We start from the raw sequence: 26,167 nt of genomic DNA, 5'->3' as shown, positions 1-26,167 counted from the left end.
AAAGTATCATCGTGGACCCTTCTGGGTACATGGTTCATGGCTCCAATGTAATGGACTATATATATATATATTCAGAAACAGATTTAAGGTTCTTCTATCAATGCCCACTAGAGCCCTCATTTAGTCTTTAGTCAAAGCCGACACACATTTTATAGAGCCAATATCTTTTTCTCCCTATTGTCTCTCTCTATATAGAGTAAAAAAGTATAGTTAGAATGATACTATATATATATATATATATATATATATATATATATATATAGTGACACTAGAAAAGGACATTTTGTACTCATGGCAACTGTAGTACGAAAACTTGGAGATGGCTAAATGAAAATATAAAATTGCAATTTTATTCTTTTATTACAAAACGATATCATGTTCTCATTTATTATAGAAACTAAGAATTAACATTTTATGCCTTTCTAAAATATGAATGCTCATTTCCCTACGGGTATATTTTTCCTTTAATTGAAGTAATACCATCTAATGTAACATGCCATGTAGAGGACCTTATCAAAAGGAAGAGTTTTTGTTTCATCCTTTAAGTTTTTTTCCAGTATTTTAACTATGCAGCTGCAAACACCATACTCACCAAAACTGAACAGTAACGGAAAATGGAAATGCTAGCGTTAAATATTAAAAAAATATATATACGTCAGATATGGTAGGAGACTGTGTATGTTCATATTTTTTAAATTATTACTGTGGAGTGGGCATTGGAAGATTATTATAAATATAAAATATATGTTCCAGTCTCCTTAAAGAACAGTTTCTGCATTTGTCCTATTATTTTGTAAGCAGGGTACCTAGCAATATGTACAAAGAAAAGGGGTATGGAATTATCGGACACACTAGCACTAAAAATAAATGGCACATTTGGAATTAGAGTCTATATTAGAGCTAAATGATATAGTTGTAATTAGGGGGGTCCTTGTATGATCATATAGGGTTTTTTTTGTTTTTTTTTTTAAATCTAACTGCGTGGAATAACTACGTTTTCTTATACGGTGAGTAACCACCAGAATGGCCCATGTCATAATGCAGAATGCAGATATTTAATAGTACACTTCACTTACAGCCACTGACAGTTCCTAACCAAGTATTGTCCAAGTGATCACATTGGTAGCCTAAAATTCAAGAAGCCACAGAGTATGCAAGGTTACATTAAAAAAAACCATTTCCAAACTGTAAAATACATAAGGCATACATTGAGATGTTAGTAGATACGTGGTAGAGGTTAACACACTAATAGAATTTAAACATGCATGAGATAGACATAACACTATCCTGAATCTACGGCCAAGCATTGATTGAGGTCTGAGTCTTCACATCAGGAGACATGGGCAGACTTGATGGGTCAAATCTCATCCGCTGTCAAATTCTATGTTTAAACAATAGTATATTATTTAACGAAGGGTTAAGGTATCCCCCCTTGTGCTGGGCTACAGGACTACCTGTAAATGATGGCTTACATTCACCCCCACTCATCTGACTTCTAAAAGATTTGTACATACATACATATATATTTGTCCCATTTGGTATAATGTGTTGACAAATCATTTAACACATCGTAAGCAGGATAGATTAAAAATGGCTGCTTCTGTGTTTGTCAAAGACCAAAAACCTACATGAGAAATGTTGGTTGAAATTCTGTACCTAAAACGGAGTGCAAGCTGAAATTTTCCTTTCAGCACTCACTCCATCTAAGAGGCACCAAAACTAATTGAATCAAAGTGAATTATCCTGGGTGTCTGGCTGAAGACCATAATGTGGGCTTGTATGCTTAGGAGGGTATTTGAAGACTATTACCACATTGTGCACCCTCTATGACTTACATAGCAGCTCAGCTGCGAAAAGGGAAAGCTAAATAGGGCTTCCCATGACTAAATGGATTTAGCTTGCAAACAGACACAATTACATTGGTCCCTTCACTTCCATTGAAAGGTTAAACAACCATCCAAATCTCATTTTGGCCATGAGCACTCCTTAATCGAGGAATAATCCTCTGCCTAGAAGTTTACTTTAAGGAATAATCTTCACCTTAAAATATATTGTGAAAAGCTTAAAATCAGTGAAAATTAATGTTATTTAAAAAAAAAAAACAAGGTGACACATATTGTTGTACAGGAGCAGCTTGTATGCCTGTTTTATATGCAGATGTCTCTGTTGGAAAGAGAATAATACTACTAGAATGACCAAGATTATTTCTTCAATCTGATTACTGAAAGGGAATTATTTTCTGCTGGCAGAAGGAGACCTCATGAACGCCCATGGTCATCAATATGGTGTATCATGACATGCTTAACATGAGATCAACAGAGATCAACTCTACCATTAACACTTTGGGTGCCAGCAGCAAGTGCTAGGAAATACTTAACTACCCAGCACTAAAAATGTGCATAAGTACTGTATACAGATCGATATAATATAGCACTAAATGTGAGGTGTCACCAGTAACTACTTTTCCAGTCTTGTCCAGGCATGCAGTTTAAGGAACACTCCAGCCATCATATGCATATGACAGTTAAGTGGTCCCTTTTAAATTACATAGGTTCCCGTTTGCAAATGCATTGAGAGAATTGTGCTGTATTTCCCGACACGCATTTACCCCTAGTTAATGCACAGTAGATGTGTTACGCTGAACAAATCTCCTTACATGTGGTGTAATAACCAACAGTTGACTCAGTTAGTATTATGGACGGGGGTACCCACACAAATTATAAGTATTGTTTTTTCAAGGACGGATGTGAATTACTCTTAATACTACTATTTAGTTTAAGTCTGCCATTTATTATAAACAATACTTAGAATTTCTTCCATGAATTATGTCTCACTGATCAATAAGGAGTAAAATGCTGATTTATGATCAACAACATCATCTGAGTAGAATACATTCAATTGTTAATTTTGTTAATTAAAAAATAAGGCATTAAAATGCTCCCTTACATTCTACACAATTTTTCTGAACTTTATATTAGGGCAAGTAAGGGTTTTTAATGTATATTTCTAGTGGGAGGGGCACAACCTCAGGGATCTCTCATGTAACTGGATGGATGTCCCTTATGATCATCACTGCATACTTTATAATTGTATTACTTTTATAAATTATATATATATATATATATAGACATATATGCATTACCAATGCTGCTGATCACAGGGAGATCAGTAAGCAGGGCTCCATTGCTAAATACCTGTGATCTGCCTGTGGGATGCTCATTGGAGGTCTCAGGAAGACCCTCTGGGAACCTTTTTACTTTTAATGTTTTTTCCGGTGGTGGGAAGAGTAACACCTCCGGCAGAGAATACCTGAATGGAAGTTATTATCCACTATTCTGATGTAAGTTGGCATTTGTTCTGAGTGCCCTTACATTGTATAAGTAAGCAGGAAGCTAGCAATGCTAGAAGGCTGTCTAATTTCCTGTACTGGCAGGATAAAGACCACATGCAAAAACCATAGGATTCTCCCTTGGTCACCTAGCGCTTTTTTTCCCCAAGGACTTAATAGTAAATCCTAAGGGTCACGAAGGGGTTTAAATACTTAAAGTACCTTAATATGAATTATTTGTTTAAAGGGCTGCCTGGGACACCGGAGTGTCCCTTTAATGGCAGGGTTGGGCAAATAACGTACAATTTTGAAGCCAGAGATGCAATGTTATAACTTATGGTGTGACAACAGAGATGTTTATTAAATTCCTCAAAACATCATGCACCACCAGAGTAAATGGCTACTTGGCTCCTGGGACGCGTACAGGTCTATGGGCATGAAAAACTTGTTTTTTTATTTCCCAGCACTGTGCCGGTCCCTACCTTGTTCCAAAACACTGCTTATTTAAACGGCCAGATTAAAAGGAGCAGATAGCACCCAACTACAAAGCTAGTCATAACAGAAGGGTTCCTGCAGGACTAACAGACAGAAAATGAAAGTATTAGCTGTGAAAGCGTAAAAATTGGAATTTTACAAACATAATGCATCATCTTTAGCTGAAAAATGTCCTTTGGGAGTTACACAGCAATACAAGTTGCAACAGTCGCAATGTATTTGAAGATCATGCATACACATTGGATTCACAGATTTAACTACCCAAACAGACTAAATGAAAACTGTTCCTGTACATCTTCAATTGAAATATGTTTGTTTTCACTCTAATTCTATTATGGAATGAAAAAGTAAACCAAGAGAATTTACAGCCAACTGCTCTGGGTAAGATTTTAGAGATTAAACTGCATATATCCATAAACCCTGATATAATCTCCACATTACATTCAAATGAATAAGTGAAAACACCAATGAATGAACCTAACAATTTCACAATACTCAACACACTGAATCTAAGGCCCTGGAGTAAAAGCTATCAGGCTTGCTACATAATGATTACAGTTTATATGGTTTTCTTAATTCTAGTAAATCAGAAAGGTATTGAATATTCTAACTAACTAAAATACATTAAGCACACAAGTAGGGCTGCAACTAACGATTATTTTAATAATCGATTAATCGGCCGATTATTTTTTCGATTAATCGATTAATCGGATAAAAAAAAACAATATGCAAATTTTTCGTTTATTTAAAAGAATTTAATGAACTGGATGTTAAAAAACAACTTAAAATTTACATTAACATTCTTATTTTGTTATGATGTAATAAAAAACAATATTTTCAAAGTACAAGAACCCAAACACAATATTTATGAAACAAAATAACCCCAAACATTCTGAAAAGAGGTGGACTATTACTGTTCAAGAAACTTTGCCCCAGCACTTTGCACTTTGCACCCAGCACTTTGCACCCAGCCCTGGCACTTTGCACCCAGCACTTTGCACCCAGCACTTTGCCCCAGCCCTGGCACTTTGCATCCAGCACTTTGCACCCAGCATTCAGCACTTTGCACCAGCACTTTGCACTTTGCACCCAGCCCTGGCACTTTGCACCCAGCACTTTGCACCCAGCCCTGGCACTTTGCACCCAGCACTGGCACTTTGCACCCAGCACTTTGCACTGTGCCCCTGCACCCAGTCTCTAACTCTGCCCTGCACCCAGCCCTGCCCCCACATTCTGCCCTGCCCCCACACTCACACTCTGCCCTGCACCCACTCTGCCCTGCACCCACACTCACACCCTGCCCTGCATCCCCACCCCCACTCTGCCCTGCACCCAGTCTCCCACTCTGCTCTGCACCCACACTCACACCCTGCATCCCCACCCCCACTCTGCCCTGCACCCAGTCTCCTGCCCTGCACCCCCCACCCCCACTCTGCCCTGCACCCCCACCCCCACTCTGCCCTGCACCCCCACCCCCACTCTGCCCTGCACCCACACTCACGAACCGCTCTGTGCGAATGGAGCCACTTGCACAGAGCGAACCGCTCTGTGCGAATGGAGCCACTCGCACAGAGCGAACCGCTCTGTGCGAGTGGAGCCACTCGCACAGAGCGAACCGCTCTGTGCGAGTGGCTCCATTCGCACAGAGCGATTCGCTCTGTGCGAGTGGCTCTGTGCGATCCGTGCACATAGACATGAAGAATACTTACCTCCGGAACGCGTCACATCCGTCACGTAGCTAAAAGAAGGCGGAGACTGCAGAGCGTGTAGCAGAAGCGGGGAACGCTCGCGGAGGTAAGTAAAAGGAGCCGAGTGCTCCAACAACGAATTGATCACTCGATTAATCGATAACGGAAATCGTTATCGATGATTTCCGTTATCGATTATTATCGATTTTATCGATTCGTTGTTTCAGCTCTACACACAAGACATATCAATCCAATATCCCCGGACAACCAGAGTCTAACCATCAGGAACTTGAACACACAGAGGGGTGCTCATACTGTAAGCTTATTTGAGCAAGCCCTGCCTCACCTGTTCTAGAAATACAGAAACATAGAACTTGACTGCAGTTAAGAACCATTCAGCCCATCTAGTCCATCCATTTTTTGTGATATAGAGACTCTAAACAATCCTTGATCTCTTAGATTCAGGATAGCCATACCTTATCCAATGCTTGTTAACCTCTACTACTTTTGCAAGAAAGTTGTTCCACTTATCTACCACCTCATCTGCAAAGTAAGGGTTTAGGAGGTCAGGGCTGTTTTTTTATTTCTTTTTCTGACCATGGTTGTTATAGGAAAATGGGTACAAGTATCTGGTAATCCTGTCCCCATGTCCTATTTGGAACATCTTTGAAGCTAGCCAATTCAATTTACCCCCATCAAACCAAATACTTTTGGAAACTAGACAACCCAGGGTATTTCAAATGCCAAAATTCCACACAAATTGTACTTCAGGTATGAATTTACGGCCCTGGTATATGTCACAGCCAAACAAGTCAATATGTGTTCTACAATATCTCCTGAGTACAGTGATACCACCCATATATAGGTTTGCCTGGGGGCTAAAAGGTGACAATTGGATGTGTTCATTTTTCAATTTAGAATTTTACCTTTTGGTCGTCCTTCCACTCATGTCTTATTTGAGACACCTTTGAACCCAGCTGATACAATTTACCCAAAAAAAACATTTATGTTTAAAAACCAGACATCCCAGTGTATTTCAAATGGTTTATGTATGAATTTACAGCTCCTGGCATATGTCACTGACAAACAACACTCCAATATGTGTTCAACAACATCTCCTCAGTACAGTGATATCACACATGCATAGGTTTGGGGACTAAAATGCCACATTTAGGAGGTACACATTTTTCCTATTTCGACATCTGGTCAGTCTGGGCCCCTGTCCTATTTGGGACACCCTTGAACTATGCCAATTCAGTATTAGGTTCTGGATATTTGAAATGCTAGCATTTTAACTCTTTCCATGCCAGGATTTGTGGGAAGATACAGTGCTCATAAAAATACTTTTTCTTTTATTATATATTTTGTTGTAACTAGATGGTTCCCTGGGTGATGACCTCACTGTATAAATATTTTTAAATGTTTTGATTTTTTTATAATTTAATTTTTTATATTATACAAATCACATTGTGATTAGAAAGCTGGGCTCCACTGACTTGCATAGTTGAATGCAGTACCTGTATTCAACCTGCAGGGGCAGCATAGAGTTCTCAGGAGGGTCTAGAGATGCCACCATGTTGCGAGAGGCAAAATCCCTCACACTGACACTTGTGACTGCTTTCCAATGCGGTCACAGTGCTCCTGGGGTGGGTTTTCAGTGTCCCCGAATGCCTCGCTATCGAGGAATTTCAGCATAACCGTTGAAACTTAGGAGGTGATCACTGAAATTCTTCTAACAATTATCAGTTATTTGCTAGCTGTTAAAGCGATTACGTCAACAGCTGTGACTAAATGGTAAATAAAACCTTCCCCATCATTTAAAATTTTCCTTTTAACAACCCATCCGTCAGAAAGCCAGAAACAGGTGAAAAAAACTTTTAAATGTTTTTAATAAAACGCATAAGCGAATATATATACACTGTTACATATATCACTCTTTACCTAATCATAATCCTGGCAGTAACTGAGTGATAAAGCAATCATAGAAGCACTATAATCTGACCCCCATTAATTCATCTGCACCGCGAAAATAAAATATTTATATGCAGGCCATACATGTCAGGTTATCTCCTTTTGCAATATGAATATTTAGCATTTCAATTTAATTACAATATATAGTATAAAATTAATTTGCATAAGTTGAACACTTACCAGAGTAGGGATCATAACTACACTCCTGTTTCAAGTTCTTTTTAAACAAGTCAATAAGAAAGGAATGTTAAAAGGATGTTAAAACAAATACCAAAAATCTGAATAAATGATTGTGATCATTTTCGGAACAACTCCATGGTACAAATTCCAAGACCGAGATTTAATATAAAATTATATACAAATTATATTAGATATTTTATAAAAAATTATATATATCTATATATATATATATAATGTGTGTGTATATTTTACATATTGTCCTCTTCCCTAAAATTTCCATTGACATCCTATGTTTTAAATAGACTTGTCCATCTCTCTTGTCACATTTCTCACATAGGTCATAATAAAACACCACGTTCCTATTTGAAACTTTTGACTAGTTGAATTTAGAATATAGGTAGAAAGGGTTTCATCGTAGTATTATATGCATAGTTATAAAATTTTACTTTGCTATACTTTGCTGATAGTTTTCATTTTACATAAACAATTGTTAATTTAAATACTTCAGTATGGAGGTCAAATAGTTTCCAATTTTGATCATCCCATAACGTGCACCAGGATTTTAAGCATAATGCCACTGTGTTGGCAAATCATACATTTAGACTAGTATTTCCAATAAAAAATTCTGTTAGAAATGGATACATTTGTATGCATAACCAAAAAAATTACATAAACAGCACTGCGTAGGGCTATCCAGTGGCATCCCTAGGTGGATAAAGAATTAGCATAAAGAACTCAAGACCAAGTGAAGAATTAGCATTGGGACAGCCGTGCACAGCTGTGCTAACAATGTTCCACAGAAGGCAGCATGTGCCATTTTTAAAAAAATGGGGGAAAAATCAAAACCCAAACACAGTTGAAATGCGTCCCTTTTTACTAAAAGACGAAAATGTATATTTAAGCATTTGCAATGGTTCTTGGAATTTTTTTTCCTGCGTGAAATGCCAGTGCTGCTATACACTTTACGCACACTTCCACTTGCTGAATTGTTTGAATATCACGTTTTCTAGCCTACATTACAATTTTGTATATTAATAAAACATACATACAAAAATACAAATTTTTGTGGTCTCTCATTTGGTTTTGCCAAATAAAATGGTCTTCCAGGCCCAGAAAACAAGTAGCTTCTGATTTAAAACTCCAGACCAGATAGAAGAGAGTGCGTGTGCCACGGTAAACAGTGTTTTTGAAAAGATGTCACCGTGTAGAAAGGACTTTTCTTGTAAGATGGAAAATAAAACCAACGAGAGACAAGGAAAATTTCTCTGGCATGCAAATCACTTCTATTTCCAGACGTTGTTCCCATATAACAGACACAGCTGTAGCCACCCAATTTTAATACCCTAGGTGGTTATTATATTGAAAGGCAAAGCAGACTAATGCTTTAGGTTGGCCGGCTGCTCCGGGAATTAAGGAATTTTATTCAAATAGATTCTGTTATAGTAACAAAATGAGAAGCTAGCTTAATTCTACTCGAAAGGCTGCCTAATGTACATTTGTCATTGGTAATCTTCTCTCCCTTTGTATTAAATGGAAAAACCATTGCAAGAGCAATTGTTCCACACATGATATCTCGGTACACAGAGTGATGCGGCCGCTTCTCAATTTATTCGGGATGACGTATTCCACTGTGTGAGCTCGGTTTGTTATTTTTTTCTTCTTTTTTTTTTTATTTGTATTCCCTTAAGACAAGAGGAGGAAAATCAGAAAAGCCACACCAGAGGGCAAGATTGAAATTCTTGCTTCACTCTTGGAGATTAGAAACAAATCAGATGTTAAGAAAAAGGAAACAAAAAATACATTTATACACACATATATATCCCCTCATTGGCCTGCAAATTAAGAATTACTAGCTGCATAATTTTACAGACAATATTGTATACTACATCACCCATGATCATCTTTTTGTTTTGTTTTTTTTACAACCCCTACACCAGGCTTGTATAGCATTGCCCATGTTAACAAATAATTCATATATGCAGCCATATTAACCATGTATTTTTAGGGGAGTCTGCATGCTCTGTTTTAAATTGGGTTAAAGTTCTTAATTACCAAAAAATCCAGGGAAAAAGTTGGCTCTAAGAATCTGGATCATCTAAGAATTTTCAACTTCTTTGTTCTCTGCATCACGGATCTTTCAATAGGTACCAGCTGGAGGAATCATGAGAGCCATGGACACATGGTTTATAGAGCCACCAAGCAGCGTTAGACAAGCTCTTACAAGAAACACAAGGCGCCACAAAAACGGCTTAGGTTAAATGGCTGCCGGACATCAGGATATATATAACAGCTACATTTTCTTTGGTAAATTCTAGGGATTTACATGGGATCACAGAAAAGGGAAACGGACATCACATAATCAGGTTTACTTGGTTCAAGCATGGATTATAACTTGTGCTTGCATTATTATAAAGACTAGGTTGCTGAAAGTGCTGTGCCTAGGGACCAATGAATTAGATGTAAGGGCTGCCTCACGTTCCCCTAAATAAACCTTGGCAATTTAATTTGGCCAATACTGCCACAGATCCGTGAACGTGCAGATCCTTATTTGAAGAAATAAACTGCTAAAGCCAGAAACTGCTTAAGCCAGAAACTAAATATATACAAAATATATGTTAATCTTTTCATCACTTGTCTTTATATTCATTGATTTTGTTTAGTAAATTATCAATAAAAAATACCTTTTATTATTTATTTAATCAATTTAATTTTTTTTAAAAAAACTGTTTTGCAAATTCTCATTTGTACCCGTTAATCTTAAAACTGCCACTGTATGCCATACTTGAATCATTTTACTCTTTGTCTGTTTCTCATACAAGCCCTTCAGTGGTCCAGAGGTGCCTTAAACATGTGTAGTCATAAGTGTTAATGGATAGGACATTCATTACAGAAGTAACATCATCATCAACACTTCATAAGAGCAGTTAATTATGCGTGTATGCAGTCTTGTCTTTGCCATAGTTAGTTTTTGTTCCGCAGATGAAGCATCAATTCTTCACGCTGCTTGGCCTTCCGATAGTAGGCGCATATTTCAACAGACTGTAAGAGAGCAGATCTCAACAGCGAAAGCAATAGGTTGTACTACATGCCGTTTTAAAGAGGGATGACTCTTTATTGTCTGTTTTCATCTCAGATAAGTCAACTTAAAGAGTTTATGGAAACTAAATACAGCAATGTTTGGCAAACAATGTAACCATATAAAGACTTGGGCTTGTGGCAATTTACCAACCTAACAAAGGCTGTGTAAGCCAAACAGGGAAGAGCTGTTTCCATGGGTTCCTATTATACATATATAAAACATAATCAGTAAATGCCATTAGATTTTACTAAGTTTACCGGTAAACATGACAAATCAGCCTGTGAAGATAATATATCATTTCTTACCAGCTGTTGCATACTATTATAGTTCTTTATTAATTTTTTACACATTTAGTTTGGATTGGCTGAATTGTGTATATAATGGATTGTTTTCCTTTTTTTATTTACTTATTTATTACAATTAATTTATTGTTTCCAATCATCTTAAATATGTATGAATTCCAAATCGGGTACCAATGTTTTTTTAAAAACGGTATGCTTCTCCCTAAGGAAAACTATAGGAACTGTTTTCTGGTTTTTGGATGTCAAGGGGATCCGTACTTCTTTTCTCTTTCAACGTGCTAACTGCTGACATATACGTAAATGCCCTTATGAACGGACACATGATCTACATTGCCACATTTTTACCTCCTGAGGAAGCCGAGATATCAGCAAAACACATGGAGGATAAGAGTACTTTATCACTATTGCGGACTTTAGTTTAGATATTTTTTTGTCCATCTATTTATATTTCGTAGTTATATATAACATACTTACACACACTAACATACTTATTTATACTTACACACACAAACTACCTTAGTTTCTAGCGTGTAGGATGGTGCCAGCTCTCCTTCTCAGTGTCCTCAATCTACTCACACTCAATTACTAAGTGTTGGGAAATGATGACATATGTTGGGAAAGCAGAAGTGGGGGCCAATGCACCAGCCTATCAGTATGCTGGGGGGGGTGAAGCTGGTGTTGGGATCCCACGGGGTGCCTCCTGTACACCAGTGTCAGTACTACCGCAAGGTTACGTCATACATGTCATGTGACCCCACTGGGCACTTCTGTTGCCTCAATGCAACTTTGAGGCCAGATGAGAGAGCAGGGAAGCCAGGCCCGGTACACCAGCGCTAGGCGTGGCCCCCTACATCATCCTGTGCCATCCTAATTGAAAGGCATTTTTGGGGGTTTTTTGTAGCCGTGAGGAGAGAGAAGGGGCGCCAAGAGGTCGCTCAGGAATAATTTTTCAGCCGCTCAGCGCTCCCCTCACTCTCCTCCGCGAGGCCTCTGTCTTGGTCACGTTGCAGAGCAGCGAGACAGAGGCCTTGTGCCCACACCACAGGACTTCTGCAAGGTAAGTGAACTAAAAAGGGGGAGAGGGTAGATGAATGTGGCCCTCCACAGATGTCACTGGTGTTTATTCACTAAAGGGAGAGTTGGCAGAAAAGTTATGGTTTAACGCCTTCCCTTCGTAATGCCTTTATGGAGGGTCAACAATAGCAGGTGTCTTCAGCAAGAAGGGCTGAGCTGGCCCTGGATAATGTGTAAATTAATGGTTTAGGAGACTCAGAATACTGGTTTGACTATGCACTATACAGGGCCAGCCAAGCTCTTCCTGCAGCAGAAGCTCACTGGAGTTAGCTCTTAATAATGTATAGTGAAGCCATGGAGTAAAAACCACAGCTCTTTTTGCAAACACTTTTGTCAACTTTTCTTTTAGTTAACAGACCCCACTGATATAACTATGATAAAGGGCCAGCCAAGTTATTTGTGCAGCTGAAGTTCACTGGGGTGTGACCTTCACTGTAGACTGAAGTCAGAGTTGGAACCACAAGTCTCCCCTTGGTGAATAGACCTCCTTGCTTTAATAGTGACCTCTCCTTCAATATATTGATTTTATAATACATATGACCCACTTCTAATTTCATATAATATAATGTAAAAAAAACAACAACAAAAAACTGCTGGATTCTGAATGCAAAAATATAGATTGTGAGAAATTATGGGACTTTTTTTTTTAAGTAAAACTGCAATCAAATAAGTGTATACCGTATTTAATTTCCGCATACTAAACGCTATGCTGTTAAAAATAATATTTAGGGCTACTCTGACTACAGTTGAAACGCTGTCAAGATAATCTTCCATCCCTGAATACGTTGAAATATATTCCAGGTAGGAGAATGTGCCATTGAAAGTATGCAGCAACTGCCTTGTACTAATATAGGGCAGAGTGATTCAAAATGCTGTGCTGGGGAACCATCTTGTTTTACCACAATTGGCGTCTCAAGCACAAACTGTGCCTCAGACAGCTGTCAGGAGTACACTGTAGCTGTCACCCCTTCCAGCTGTCACTCAGCTGTCAACAATGCGCCGGATACAATGTATTATTCATCTACAATACATGGGTGAGCTCAATTTGCCTCATTTCAATTTCAAACGCACACATATACAGTCTTTGTTCTGCTTCGCTATGTTAAAGCAAAGTCTGGATTGTGCAGGACTGCAAGAAGAAATGCTTTTCTTATTACTTTCTGCATACATGATATTACAGGGGATACAACTCAGACATATAATATATACAAATAGACAGTATATACACTATACACATATTTATATATTGCTGGTTAGTTGGTTCTGAACAAGTGCATATTCCTACAACCCTCAACAGATTACAAATAACCTACATATAATGATGCAGGCGAACCAGTTTTAATACTAATTTCCTTAATAGACTGCCAATTTGGACACTTTCTCTCAATGAGATGTTTGCTATATAAAATTAACAGTAGGCTTACTGGGTAGCCTTAACTTCCTGAGCAGGTAGCAGATATCAGGGGGGTTTGCTTGCGTGAAAAGGCAATGTTTCCCATATTGAGATTTAAAACACATTAAAAATTGACAAACCTATGTCTGTGTTTGTAGCAGAATCACATGTCCCTTGCCCGGTGTATAAACTTGTGACTTTCTATGATATAGTGTAAAGCTCTAAGTAAGGATAAGATATGCTTGAGACTAGAATGCTAGCCATACATTAGGGGTAGAATTCAACATAACCTGGGTTTCTTTACACTTGATAACATACATAAACTCTCTGCTGGTACTGAGAATGATATCATAGAAAGTGACTGGATCCATTATGTCTTGGTGTTCTTGCTCCCAACTCCCTTAGGCTTTACCATGTGATTAATTAAACGTTATTATTTAATAACTTTCTCTGATGTTAATTTGAATTAGCCAAAATGAATTTCGTTTTACCTACCGTTATCTACTGATGCCTAAGCTTGTGACCTATGTGCCAGCATTTTAGGCCATAATCTTGTCTCAGAAATTAACAATACGGTGAAATATTACCCAGCATTTCATTAAGTCAATCAAGGAGACACTTTATTGAAGGCGATGTGGTTATAGGGTATGGCTACGTACTGTCGTCCCATAAAAAGACTGGGGGTGGTCACTTAAGTATATCAGCTGTAACATCTCTCCCCTCTGTCTCTTCACTGGCTTAATTTCAAAGCTCTTCATAGCGGTTCCTCTACTTACATCTCCTCACTCTTCTCTAACTACACTCCCGGTCTCTCTGCTCATTCAGTGATCTAATTCTGTAATCTCCTCTGATTTCTAGTTCTCATGCACACTTGCAAGATTCCTCAACGGCTGGCCCTATGCTCTGAAATGCGCTTCCCCGGCCAACCCGTCTTTCTCCCTGCCACTGGTCCTTCAAAAAATCCCTTAAGGCCCACTTCTTTAAGGACAGCTACAACCTTACATGTTAATGCCATTCCTCACATTTTTCTTTAGCTCACCTTTCCTGGTCTCTTTCTTGCAATACTTATACTAGTGTGGCTGGTCCATCCTTGACTGTGGCACTTTTCCTTCCTTTCTCATAAGATCATTTGTAAGTCAAATTGTTATGTTATATACTAAATGTTATGTCCTGTTATGTACTTCTCATGAGCTTTCCCATTCTTGCTCCTCGTGGGAGGTGGCAGGATGGAGGAAGAAAGGGCAGGGGAGGGGCTAGCCCCAACGGAAGGGCAAAGAAAGTTGGCAGAAATTGGAGCTGGCTGGTCCAAACACCACTCACCCCCACCCATGCCACTCCAGTCTTAGGTACTGACCTGTAACTAACTAGATGTTGTTTTATACAATATGTATGAGCATGTAATTAGGTGCAGGCATTTATACATTATGGGGTAGGATGAGTTCTAAATACAAGAGCCAACCCATATATGGTAAAAACAAAAAAGGAAAGGCAATGCAAAGGCAGGTTGTTATGCTCTGTAGCTTTACGTACGTTTTTGTTCTTGCAGTTATCCATCCATGCACAGCGACATCACAGATATCTCTGTTACACTACAAATTTACATGAAGGAGCAACAAAATGGTTTTAGATTTTTGTTCCCTAAGATTTGCGTATTATAGAATATTTAGCAGGTTGTACAGAAGCCCTGCATAATACTGGTGTAATCTGTGCTTCTAAGGTCCTTCTTACTAGCCATCCATGACTAAACATGCAGTGTGTCCAGCCTTCACCTGACTAATGTCCATCCTCATTTAGGAAATTAATAGGTGGAGATGTGGAAGATTCTGCAATAAAATATGGGTATGCTGGACACCCCTCATACAAACTGTGGCCACAGATGAAGCACACCTCAAGTTACGCAAAAAAAAACCCCAAACCTTTTATAACCTGGTTTATTTTTGGTCATTTTTTTTTGACCTGGCATTAACTCTATATGTAATCACTAAACTTTCACCCAGGATGGTATTCTAATGGCTGTGTGATGTTCAGGGCACTAAAGATAACAGGCCAAATGAGCATAAATAATGCCAGTCAAAATAAAAGTCCACATTATCCCAAATAAAGCCTTAAGGTTGAATTTCATTTCTTTGTACGGCAGCAAAAAGGTGCCCTTTAGCTATTTAATTCAGAGCTGAGGAAAGGAAAAACCCTTCTCAGCATAAGCCAGTTTAAGAACCTCCTTTGTACCAAAAGCTGATTGACACACTGAATACATCAAGCTTGATAGTGTGTTATCAAAGGAAAGAACCAGGTTATCCGTGGTGCAAATGCAGAATTACAATTTAAATGAAATTCCGGATTTCGAGATATCTAGGCAGCTTAAAAACAAATGTAAGAAAAGAGTTAAAACCAAACTGGAAACATAAGCAAAGAACGGCTATTTACTAAGAGAATTATCCACATAATCAGCCCCCGGTTCCCAAATTATTTGTAGCTTGAAGGTGCTGTTCCAACTGCTTTTCTGAATGTAATACCTTTATAACTAAATCCAGCACTGGAAACAAAATTCCTCATTCATATTTTATAGCTGGAATGCTTCTGTCCATGTGACACAAGAGCAAAGACAGACAGATTTTAGACAGACACATGTACTGTGCCTTTCTGTGTTATCAGATCATTGGAGGAAAGCTTAAAAGTGTACAAATAGGATAATATTTGCATGTTAGGGTGTGCAAGCACTGTTTTGTCTTAAGTGGAACAGCACCTTTAAGTGAACTCATCGGGATTTATTTACAGGAGTTGGCAGGACACACTAAGTTTCAACTGAATTGAATATTATTACCTTTTATTTATACAGCGCCAACAATTTACGCAGCGCTTCTTCCAATACGTATATACAAGGGGTATGACAAGACGAGACTTGACAGACTAAGACAAACCGATACATTAGGCAAAGAGGGCCAATTACTGGCTAATTTCTCTGCAAAAATGGCCAGACTGGCCCTGTATGTGTATGTGTATGTGTATATGTATGTATGTATATATATACATATACACACACACATAGACTTAAGCTTGCAAGGGGTGATTAAAATCTCAATGAATCAAATATGATTTAAACAGGGCCACCCAAACTACATTTAGAGCAGAAGCCCTTTGTGATGTAAAGTGAAACCAGCAACATGAACCTGGCACTCTTCTGCGAACTCCCTCTTTATTGAATAAACCCAAAAAGAGACACACAGAGCAACAGTGAATGAGGAGAATAAAGACACCTGCAAGATCAACAAGTTCTCCATATCAACCTTGCTACACTCAACTCAAGCACTTCTCTCCTACTGTCACGCTTTTCCCTCAACCACCAAAGAGATTGCAAGTTCATAAAGGCCCTCTTCTTCTCCTGCACCACTCTGTTTTATCATGTGTTAATGTTGTTGACATTTCCATTGTCTTTGCTAATTGCCGTAATTGTCCACTGTTGTAACAACACTACAGAATCTGCTGGTGCCATATAAACAAATGTACTGTAATAAATAGATGCTTTCACAACAGCTTCTACAAGAACAACATTTTTCATTAGAGACGCTATGTTCTATCACATAACTGAGTTCTAACCCATGAATTCATCCGTACTAACGCTTCCAAATATGTTAACTGTAGGGCTGCAACTAACGATTATTTTAATAATCGATTAATCGGCCGATTATTTTTTCGATTAATCGATTAATCGGATAAAAAAAAACAATATGCAAATTTTTCGTTTATTTAAAAGAATTTAATGAACTGGATGTTAAAAAACAACTTAAAATTTACATTAACATTCTTATTTTGTTATGATGTAATAAAAAACAATATTTTCAAAGTACAAGAACCCAAACACAATATTTATGAAACAAAATAACCCCAAACATTCTGAAAAGAGGTGGACTATTACTGTTCAAGAAACTTTGCCCCAGCACTTTGCACTTTGCACCCAGCACTTTGCACCCAGCACTTTGCACCCAGCACTTTGCACCCAGCACTTTGCACCCAGCCCTGGCACTTTGCACCCAGCACTTTGCCCCAGCCCTGGCACTTTGCATCCAGCACTTTGCACCCAGCATTCAGCACTTTGCACCAGCACTTTGCACTTTGCACCCAGCCCTGGCACTTTGCACCCAGCACTTTGCACCCAGCACTGGCACTTTGCACCCAGCACTTTGCACTGTGCCCCTGCACCCAGTCTCTAACTCTGCCCTGCACCCAGCCCTGCCCCCACATTCTGCCCTGCCCCCACACTCACACTCTGCCCTGCACCCACTCTGCCCTGCACCCACACTCACACCCTGCCCTGCATCCCCACCCCCACTCTGCCCTGCACCCAGTCTCCCACTCTGCTCTGCACCCACACTCACACCCTGCATCCCCACCCCCACTCTGCCCTGCACCCACACTCACACCCTGCATCCCCACCCCCACTCTGCCCTGCACCCAGTCTCCTGCCCTGCACCCCCCACCCCCACTCTGCCCTGCACCCCCACCCCCACTCTGCCCTGCACCCCCACCCCCACTCTGCCCTGCACCCCCACTCACGAACCGCTCTGTGCGAATGGAGCCACTCGCACAGAGCGGTTCGCTCTGTGCGAATGGAGCCACTCGCACAGAGCGAACCGCTCTGTGCGAATGGAGCCACTCGCACAGAGCGAACCGCTCTGTGCGAATGGAGCCACTCGCACAGAGCGAACCGCTCTGTGCGAATGGAGCCACTCGCACAGAGCGAACCGCTCTGTGCGAATGGAGCCACTCGCACAGAGCGAACCGCTCTGTGCGAATGGAGCCACTCGCACAGAGCGAACCGCTCTGTGCGAATGGAGCCACTCGCACAGAGCGAACCGCTCTGTGCGAGTGGAGCCACTCGCACAGAGCGAACCGCTCTGTGCGAGTGGCTCCATTCGCACAGAGCGATTCGCTCTGTGCGAGTGGCTCTGTGCGATCCGTGCACATAGACATGAAGAATACTTACCTCCGGAACGCGTCACATCCGTCACGTAGCTAGAAGGCGGAGACTGCAGAGCGTGTAGCAGAAGCGGGGAACGCTCGCGGAGGTAAGTAAAAGGAGCCGAGTGCTCCAACAACGAATTGATCACTCGATTAATCGATAACGGAAATCGTTATCGATGATTTCCGTTATCGATTATTATCGATTTTATCGATTCGTTGTTTCAGCTCTAGTTAACTGCCTTCGCCTTCTTACAGGAGAACCTTACTCATCATTAAGTATTATTAAGATCCAACACCAGAAAGCATCTCCTGCAAGTCTGGCCCTGGAACATGCATTGAATGAAAATCGGCATGGCTGAAGCAAGAAACTTCACAATGCTGCCCTGTCATAACAAATAGTGAAGAGAAGGAGTGAAACCAAAACACTCTTAATAAGAAACCCAACTTCTTTCCCCTCTTATATCATCCCCTGGACCACACTGGTCTGCAGTTCAAGTACCACTTCATTTGTGATAAAAGGGGGAAGTCATGTATTGCATTCCTTTGACATGTGCATTAAAACAAGTCAATAGGTCTACAAAGTCCATCCATGAAGCGTTACTCTAGGTTGGTCTTCATAAGCTACACCCATAGGTTTCTCCTGATAAGAACAGGAAACATTAAGAGGTAGTATACCCATCTTTCATCCAGGCCTACTGCACGTTCACATGTGACAACTGCAGATCCATCTGGGATAAAAGCGTCTACGGGTTAACATTTCGTGAACTTGGAATGGGTGCAGCCAAGTGGTTCTGTGTAGGGACTGCTGGATTACTCTTAACATGCTATAGCAACAGATCATAAGTAACAGCATAAAGTGTGAGACCTTTCAGCAAGGCCACATCTACTGCATTAATATGAACAAAACTGCCAATGCTTGGCCGAGACTTGTTTGTCCAACAACACATAAATATATTTAGATTTTTTAAAAAAATGTTTCACTTTACAAAATACAAATATTTATGTCTGAACAATGTATCATATCTTAGTTTCCATATACAAACAGGAAAAAATAAGACAAAACAAAAGCTTAATAAATGTAGTCTACATTCAAACTTGCTATATTTATTTTAGAAATCTAGTTATCCTGTCTTGAAATGGGGGGGTCTCATGGGGGGGTATTTAAAGAACAATAATTAAGGTAATAGTTTTAATCTTATTAAATTGTATGTCCAATTTTAATATTGATTTACAATATCTTTACATGTTTACTAACATTTTGCCTTTCAGGGTTTATCCAAGGAGACCATATAGCAAGATATTCTGCGTAAATCCTGCGCATTAAGAGAGTGAATCTGGATTTTTATTTTCTCCCAATATTGCTCTCCACTTCCTAGCCATACATCAGTGTAAGTATCAACTTTCCCACGGTTTATTAACCTAGTAAAAGAAAGTAACCATAAGTTATGTATTTATGGTCATTTTGTTTCACTGGGTTGTAGGACTAGGAGGTCTTTTAAGGGCGCACACAAAGAGAGATATATGTCTGAACTGTTCTTTATACAGCTATAGAATGCATATATTGGGGAGTGTATTTTCAGATGATGAACTAAAAAGTTTAACTTCACATATTACCGGTATTTATCAAACACACAAGTAGTTTAAGCTATAAGTGCAAATACTGAGTACATATTGTATATATATATATATATATATACACACACATTTATTAAAATATTCAGAGTAACTGTTTCAGGCTTTCACAAGACACCCAGAACCCCCTCTTGCAACATGAATGTTCAGTAAAGTAATGGAAGGGGCAAGCTCTTGGTAATAATAGTTTGAAGCCTTTTAAACCATGCAGAGAGATTTATTGAAGTGTGATTTCCAGCAGTTCAGAGGGTATTTTCCAGATGATTAATACAGGGACATATTCATTATTCATTGCCATACCTGGATTAATAGAAATGGAGCAACCAGTGAATTTTATGGATACCGGTGGGTGCTTTCCAAATACAAACCATTTGCTGAGAGTTTCTATTAACCTGGAATTGCTTTTTAACCCTTAAACTTCAGAATCATGTATACACTGCATCCCAGTGTTATTTTTCATTTATGAAAATCTAAACGAAAGCTCAAGATCCAGGGACTGCAGCAAAGGAGGGAGAGATGGCCACAAGTGGATTAACCCCTTTGTGTGCCAGACAGAACACTGCTCCCACCTCCAATCCCTACTGTGCTGCCTCAGAATAGATCACATACAAAATATGTTCAAGGATTTGACTTCAGTCTCAGGAATCGTGTGTGTATGCACCGAATTGGAGGCAGAACTGATACAAAGCAGATAACAGAAGCTGACATACATGAGTCTACCTTTTAATGTATGGTTCTAAAAAGGGAACCACCTGCAAGACAATGCAGTAAATTCTATTAAATCAATGCAACATAGTCCCCGCCTATAGGAACAAACACAAGTTTATTAAAATGGGGCAACTGCTAGCGTCACCGGCACCTTTAGAAACCAGTTCAAGCACCCAATGTAAAACTTTGCACAACTAATGTGTTTTTTTCAACTGCATCTCATAAGCCTGCATTACTGCAAAATACTTTATCAGTATAACTTAGAACAAGCTATTTGAAGCATCAGGCAATATTATGTCAACCAAGTTTACAGATTGTTGGTGGGAAACCAATAGCCACCAAAAGAAGCGTACATTTAGAGGCAGAAGAGCTTATGGGTAAAAATAAACAAACAATAAGTTGGTTTATACCATAACCTTCAATGGCCACATCTTCTGTGAACTTTTCATCCCATTACACGCTCAAGCCTTCCAAAACAGTGAATTAAAAAGGCAGCTTGTAATAGGTTTTTTTCAGTTGTGCCTACATTAAATATCCTCATCTACAAAAGTTAGAAACACATCACAGCTAAAGAGTTAATATCCAGTTTATGAAGCAGATCACAAGGTGCTACAAATAATGTTCAAAACTGAAATGGCATTGACCCACTGGCAGACTACCACACAGTTCATGTTATCTTACCTTTGCAGGAACCACTAGGCTGACAACTACCTAGACTGGATACAACTTTTGCTACCATATGCTGTCTGAAACCCATGAGCAGTTCTTGACTAATGCATTAAAAGCTAGGGTGCATCTGTTTCTATGGGAGGTTGGGTTGGCAAGAATTAAGTCTTCCCAAACGTAACCAGGGTTTCCAGTGAGGGCCGAAAAAGGCATTTGGTAATCAAGACGCCCCCCCCCACAACACCCCACCCTTATGGAAAGGACCTCAAATGCAGAATACAAAAAGCATGCCAAAATAAACACAAGAAGCTGGAAATATATATCTACTACTGTGGACAAAACATGTAGAAGATTGCTACCATGACAGGATAATTGAGAAACACGCATGGGGTCTGTCACGAGTTGCTGTTGACTTGCAATCTCATCACGTCCAACAAGCCTGATCATTGACTGGCACAGGCTAGGCTGCTAGACTAACGTCCATACTCCTCCCATTCCTCATCTAACTGGTTACAAAAAACTATTGCCATGTATATAGTATAACATGGGTTTAAAAGTCATACCTATGGCGGTTCCACAGTATTTTGTACTGCGTGGCATTGTGCTCAACCAGTGTCACTCATCAACAAAAATATAGGTAATTCATATTGCTTTGTGTCTTATCAATTTGCTAAACTGCACTAACTTCTAACCTGGCATCCGAGATCCAGCTACAACCATCTCTGCCCTTATCACAGGAGAAAGCTCAGTTAATGCACCATATTGTACAGTCTAACGTTTCATCTCATTGAAAAAACCCCAACGAATATTCGGATCCAAGAAGTTTGTGCACAAGAACCGATTGCTGATTAATGAACTACACCAGGCGGCATACATTATATAATAGAACATACACCACATACAGAAATATTTAAGTTCATCAACTGGGAAAAAATATCAAATAATAGAAGGCCCGCGCAGAAAACTGGACTTTCGCCACTAACAATAACACCTAATAAAAACTTCGATCTTCCGAGAGTTTCAAAGGAACTTTACTTTGTTGATATCATGTGGAATAACTAAAAGATTTCTGCATATCTGGGTTTACACGATAAAGAAGATGAACTTTTTTTTCCTACCCAGTAATCAAAATATCCATATGCATAGGGGCTGCAGGAGCTGGCACGGCAAATTTTCGTTGCCTATTATGTTTCCCCAGAGCAAATTGGTGAGAAGACACTCAAAGCACAGTGAAAATCCAGCAGTGTGTACAGAGATCCCCCTTCTGTTCAGTAACACGGCACTAAGCAGCTCACTTTAAATGTCTGAATAATATCTGAAGGCTCAGTGCCTTATATCAAAGTGCATTCCCCAGCCTTGTTATCCCTAGCGATGCCGCTTCCCAGCGATATGACATATTCCGTGAATATTAAGTTAGCTGTTGGCCATACAAGTATCTGTGCCATCTGTTTGCATACTTATGTACAAAACACCAGCAACTGTTTTCATTATTTCCTGTGCAAGGAGAAAGCTTTGTTAATTGCTTAAGAATGACAAGGTCTTAAACCCACAAATAAGCATCTGTTGTGCAGCCTTTGCCCTAATATTCATCGCTTCTGCATTTGACAAAGAAAGGATCACAGTTACAGCACTTTGTTGAAAAGCGGGATTCTACAAAGGAAGGTGGTACACGCGATATTTCTGGAAATGGGTATATCCTCCACCTTCTCGCATAGTGTGCATTTCAGTCGCTCATGTTTTTATGTGTTTTATGGTTTGCAGGATAGAGATGAATAGAAAAGACTCCGGGGTCTTAAGATGTATTGCTTGGAGGAAAGACACGAGAGAGGGGACATTTAAATACTTAAAGGGATTTAACAAAGTGCAGGTGGGACGTTTTTTTTTCAGAGCAGATATGGCAAGTGGCCATAGTCTCAAGCTGGGGGTCAGAGTTTTAGATGTAATTTAAAAAGTTTTAGAAGTGGTAGAAGTCAATATACTGAGGGAGCTTAAACATCCATAGCATAAAGATAAAGCTGTACTGAATTAAATACAAGACTGATTAAGGCCTGGGTGTCTTTTATATCAGGAAAGACTAGATGGGCTGAATGGTTGTTATGTGCCATCAAAGTCTATGTTTTCTGTTTCCAATAATCCAACCTCACAATCACACTCCACACTACAACGTAGCATTGCCCTCCCATCTCATACTTGCACAAACCTCAGATACATCTGCTTTCCGCCAACACAGTTCATGACAAAAATCCCCTCCCTTGCACTCAACCTATTCTTCCACAACATATATTCCCCTACTTCCCTCGTTTATCCTACCTACTGACTGATTTTCTAGGATCCCGCTGTTAATAGGAGGCACAGATAACAAAGGAACAATCTAGGCTTATATTCATATAAAATGCATATTGGAGCCCATTATGTATTGAGTCTGCTGTATTTTGCTACATTCAAATCGGTGCACGCATCCTTTAAGTAGTAGGATTTATTCTGTCTCATTTAACTCCTCCCCCAGCTGCCTTTACTTAAAGCAGGGAGCATACCTTGGTATGCTCCTTGAACATGCTCAAACTCCTGGTCAACCTAACAATAATTCCTGGGTATATAGAGAATATCATAAAGAACTACAGTTAATGTTTCTGTTTTTTTCTCACAAACCTTATGCCACAGTGATTTTTCCTACAGTTTTTTATTTAGTTTTTTAAAACAATATTATTTATTATTGGTTTTATAGTACCATCATATTTTGCTGTGTGTATATAGAAACTAGTTATGTAAATGGATAATGTACAGTAATCTCTGTGATCTAGCAAACTTTATTTTAGATATTCTGGGTTCTCAAACGTATATATAGTTTGAGTATGGCATTTTTCTAACGAAGACCAAATTGGGTAGAATATTCTCAAGTGACAAGAATGTTACTTTCCGTTAAGGACAGAACAGGAAGTACTAACCACAGTGGACCCCTATTGAAAAGCAGCAGAAAGTCATGAATTTCCTTCTGTACATGATATACAGTACTAGCAAACTAATCCTACAAATCAGTTTTCACCCAGTCTTAATTTAAAAATCTAATGTAGCTGTCACCATGAAATCAGCAGGTTTGCTATGCTTCCAACCTCAGGGGTTCCTAGTACATGCGCTGGTTTATTTGAGCTAGGTCTCTTGACAGGAATAACACTGACTACTGCTAATGCTGCCAATGAATCATTCATAGAAAAACCCAAAGACAGATTATAAATCATTATCATTTGCACTACATAACATGAAATGCATAGTAACAGCGTATGAGATAAAAAAAAAAAACCTGTACAAACCTGGACTTGGCGGGCTTCTATAACCTTCAAGGTTCAGCTGGATGCTGGTATCTCCATCCTCTTTTGCTCTTCCAAGCAACATCCAGTTTTCCACATCACTCTGGTCACTCTCTGACGTTTCATCTTCCTCAGACTCGCTCTCGTTTTCATCCTCAGAACTTCCCCTGATCACCAAGACTTCCTGGACTAGTCCACCTTTGTAACTCTTGCTAGAACTTAACTGGCCAGATAACCGACTGCTGGCAAGCTTACTGCAGGATTTGCTGGTCTTATAGTTAATTGGTGTTGAATGGATTGTTGGCTTACCTTGCAAGGAAGACCTACCCTCCTTACTCTTAATTTTGGTACTATACACACTGTCTTCTTCCAACGTGTCAGAAAGGATAATGACTGCCGAGCTATCAGAAAACTTGACCTCATCACTGTCCGAGATGGTAATAACATTGCAATCAGCGCGCACATTGGTGTCATTGTTGAATTGCTGCTTTTCCTCTGGTTCTCCGTCGACTTCTGCTACATTGGACTCACTGAGATTTTGGGAATAGTGCACCTGGCTATAGAGGTAGAACTCAACTTCGCTGTCAATGCTCTCATCGCTGGAAGACTCCTCTCGGTACAACTCATCTTCATATGCTTTCAGCTCCTCGTCACCGTTAAACATTCTGAAGAATGTACTGAAGGAAAGGAAAAGATTAAAAACAATCGTCAAGGACAATCATGCATATAAAGAAAAGTATGCTGTAAATAAGGTCTAGCTACAATTTGTTAGGTAAAGAATATGAGTGCAATGGAACAAAGTGTAAGCAAGCAAAAGATGAAATCGGACAGCACTCTAGTTAGAGAACCTCACTGTATGCCTTTTGACAATGGTCAGTAGGTGAAAAGATAGATATTTTGGGTGCTTAGTAAACTTTTTTTTTTTGGTATTTTGGAAATACTTTGTACTCAGAATTGGGTTTCTGTCTTATTCTAAGTAAATATATAAAGTGTTTTTCCAAAACTATCTAAAATGAAAACAACCCGCTATGTCTCAGCATTGCAGAAGCAAAGTTTTAAAGCCAGGTGTGAAAACAGAGTACTGAAAATGAAACATTGTCTAGTTTATGTTAAACATGCTTATTTTTGTTGACAAACAGGACACTACTTTTCCACTTGTGCCAATCCAACTACCTTTTCCTGAAATATTCCAGATGCAGCTATTGGAAAAGTCAATATTATAAGTATGGCCTAAACCTTTGAATCACCATGGGAACCAGGCTACAAAATATTAGACAAGCCCTGATTGGGTGGTAAACAAGGGGATAACATATGGAGACCTCAACCAGAATGAACCATAAAGTGTGATGTTCTACACCGTCCAATTTCTGTAGTTGATTAAGGGTGG

General features: G+C 39.3%; 1 protein-coding gene across 2 annotated transcripts in view; it reads right to left on the bottom strand.

Moving 5' to 3' along the window:
- ZCCHC7 (zinc finger CCHC-type containing 7) overlaps positions 1-26,167 on the bottom strand; it is a 77,889-nt gene that overhangs the window by 50,300 nt on the left and 1,422 nt on the right. For both annotated transcript variants that reach the window (XM_053465821.1, XM_053465822.1), the window contains exon 2: positions 24,784-25,457. In XM_053465821.1, the coding sequence (XP_053321796.1) occupies positions 24,784-25,444 (661 nt within the window). In that variant the 5' untranslated portion in view covers positions 25,445-25,457. The remainder of the gene's footprint in view (positions 1-24,783; positions 25,458-26,167) is intronic.

The sequence above is a fragment of the Spea bombifrons genome, chromosome 1 (assembly GCF_027358695.1).
Source record: "Spea bombifrons isolate aSpeBom1 chromosome 1, aSpeBom1.2.pri, whole genome shotgun sequence".
NCBI classification, from domain to species: domain Eukaryota; kingdom Metazoa; phylum Chordata; class Amphibia; order Anura; family Pelobatidae; genus Spea; species Spea bombifrons.
The sequence above is the reverse complement of the archived record's forward strand: the minus strand, read 5'-3'. Positions and strand labels throughout refer to the sequence as shown.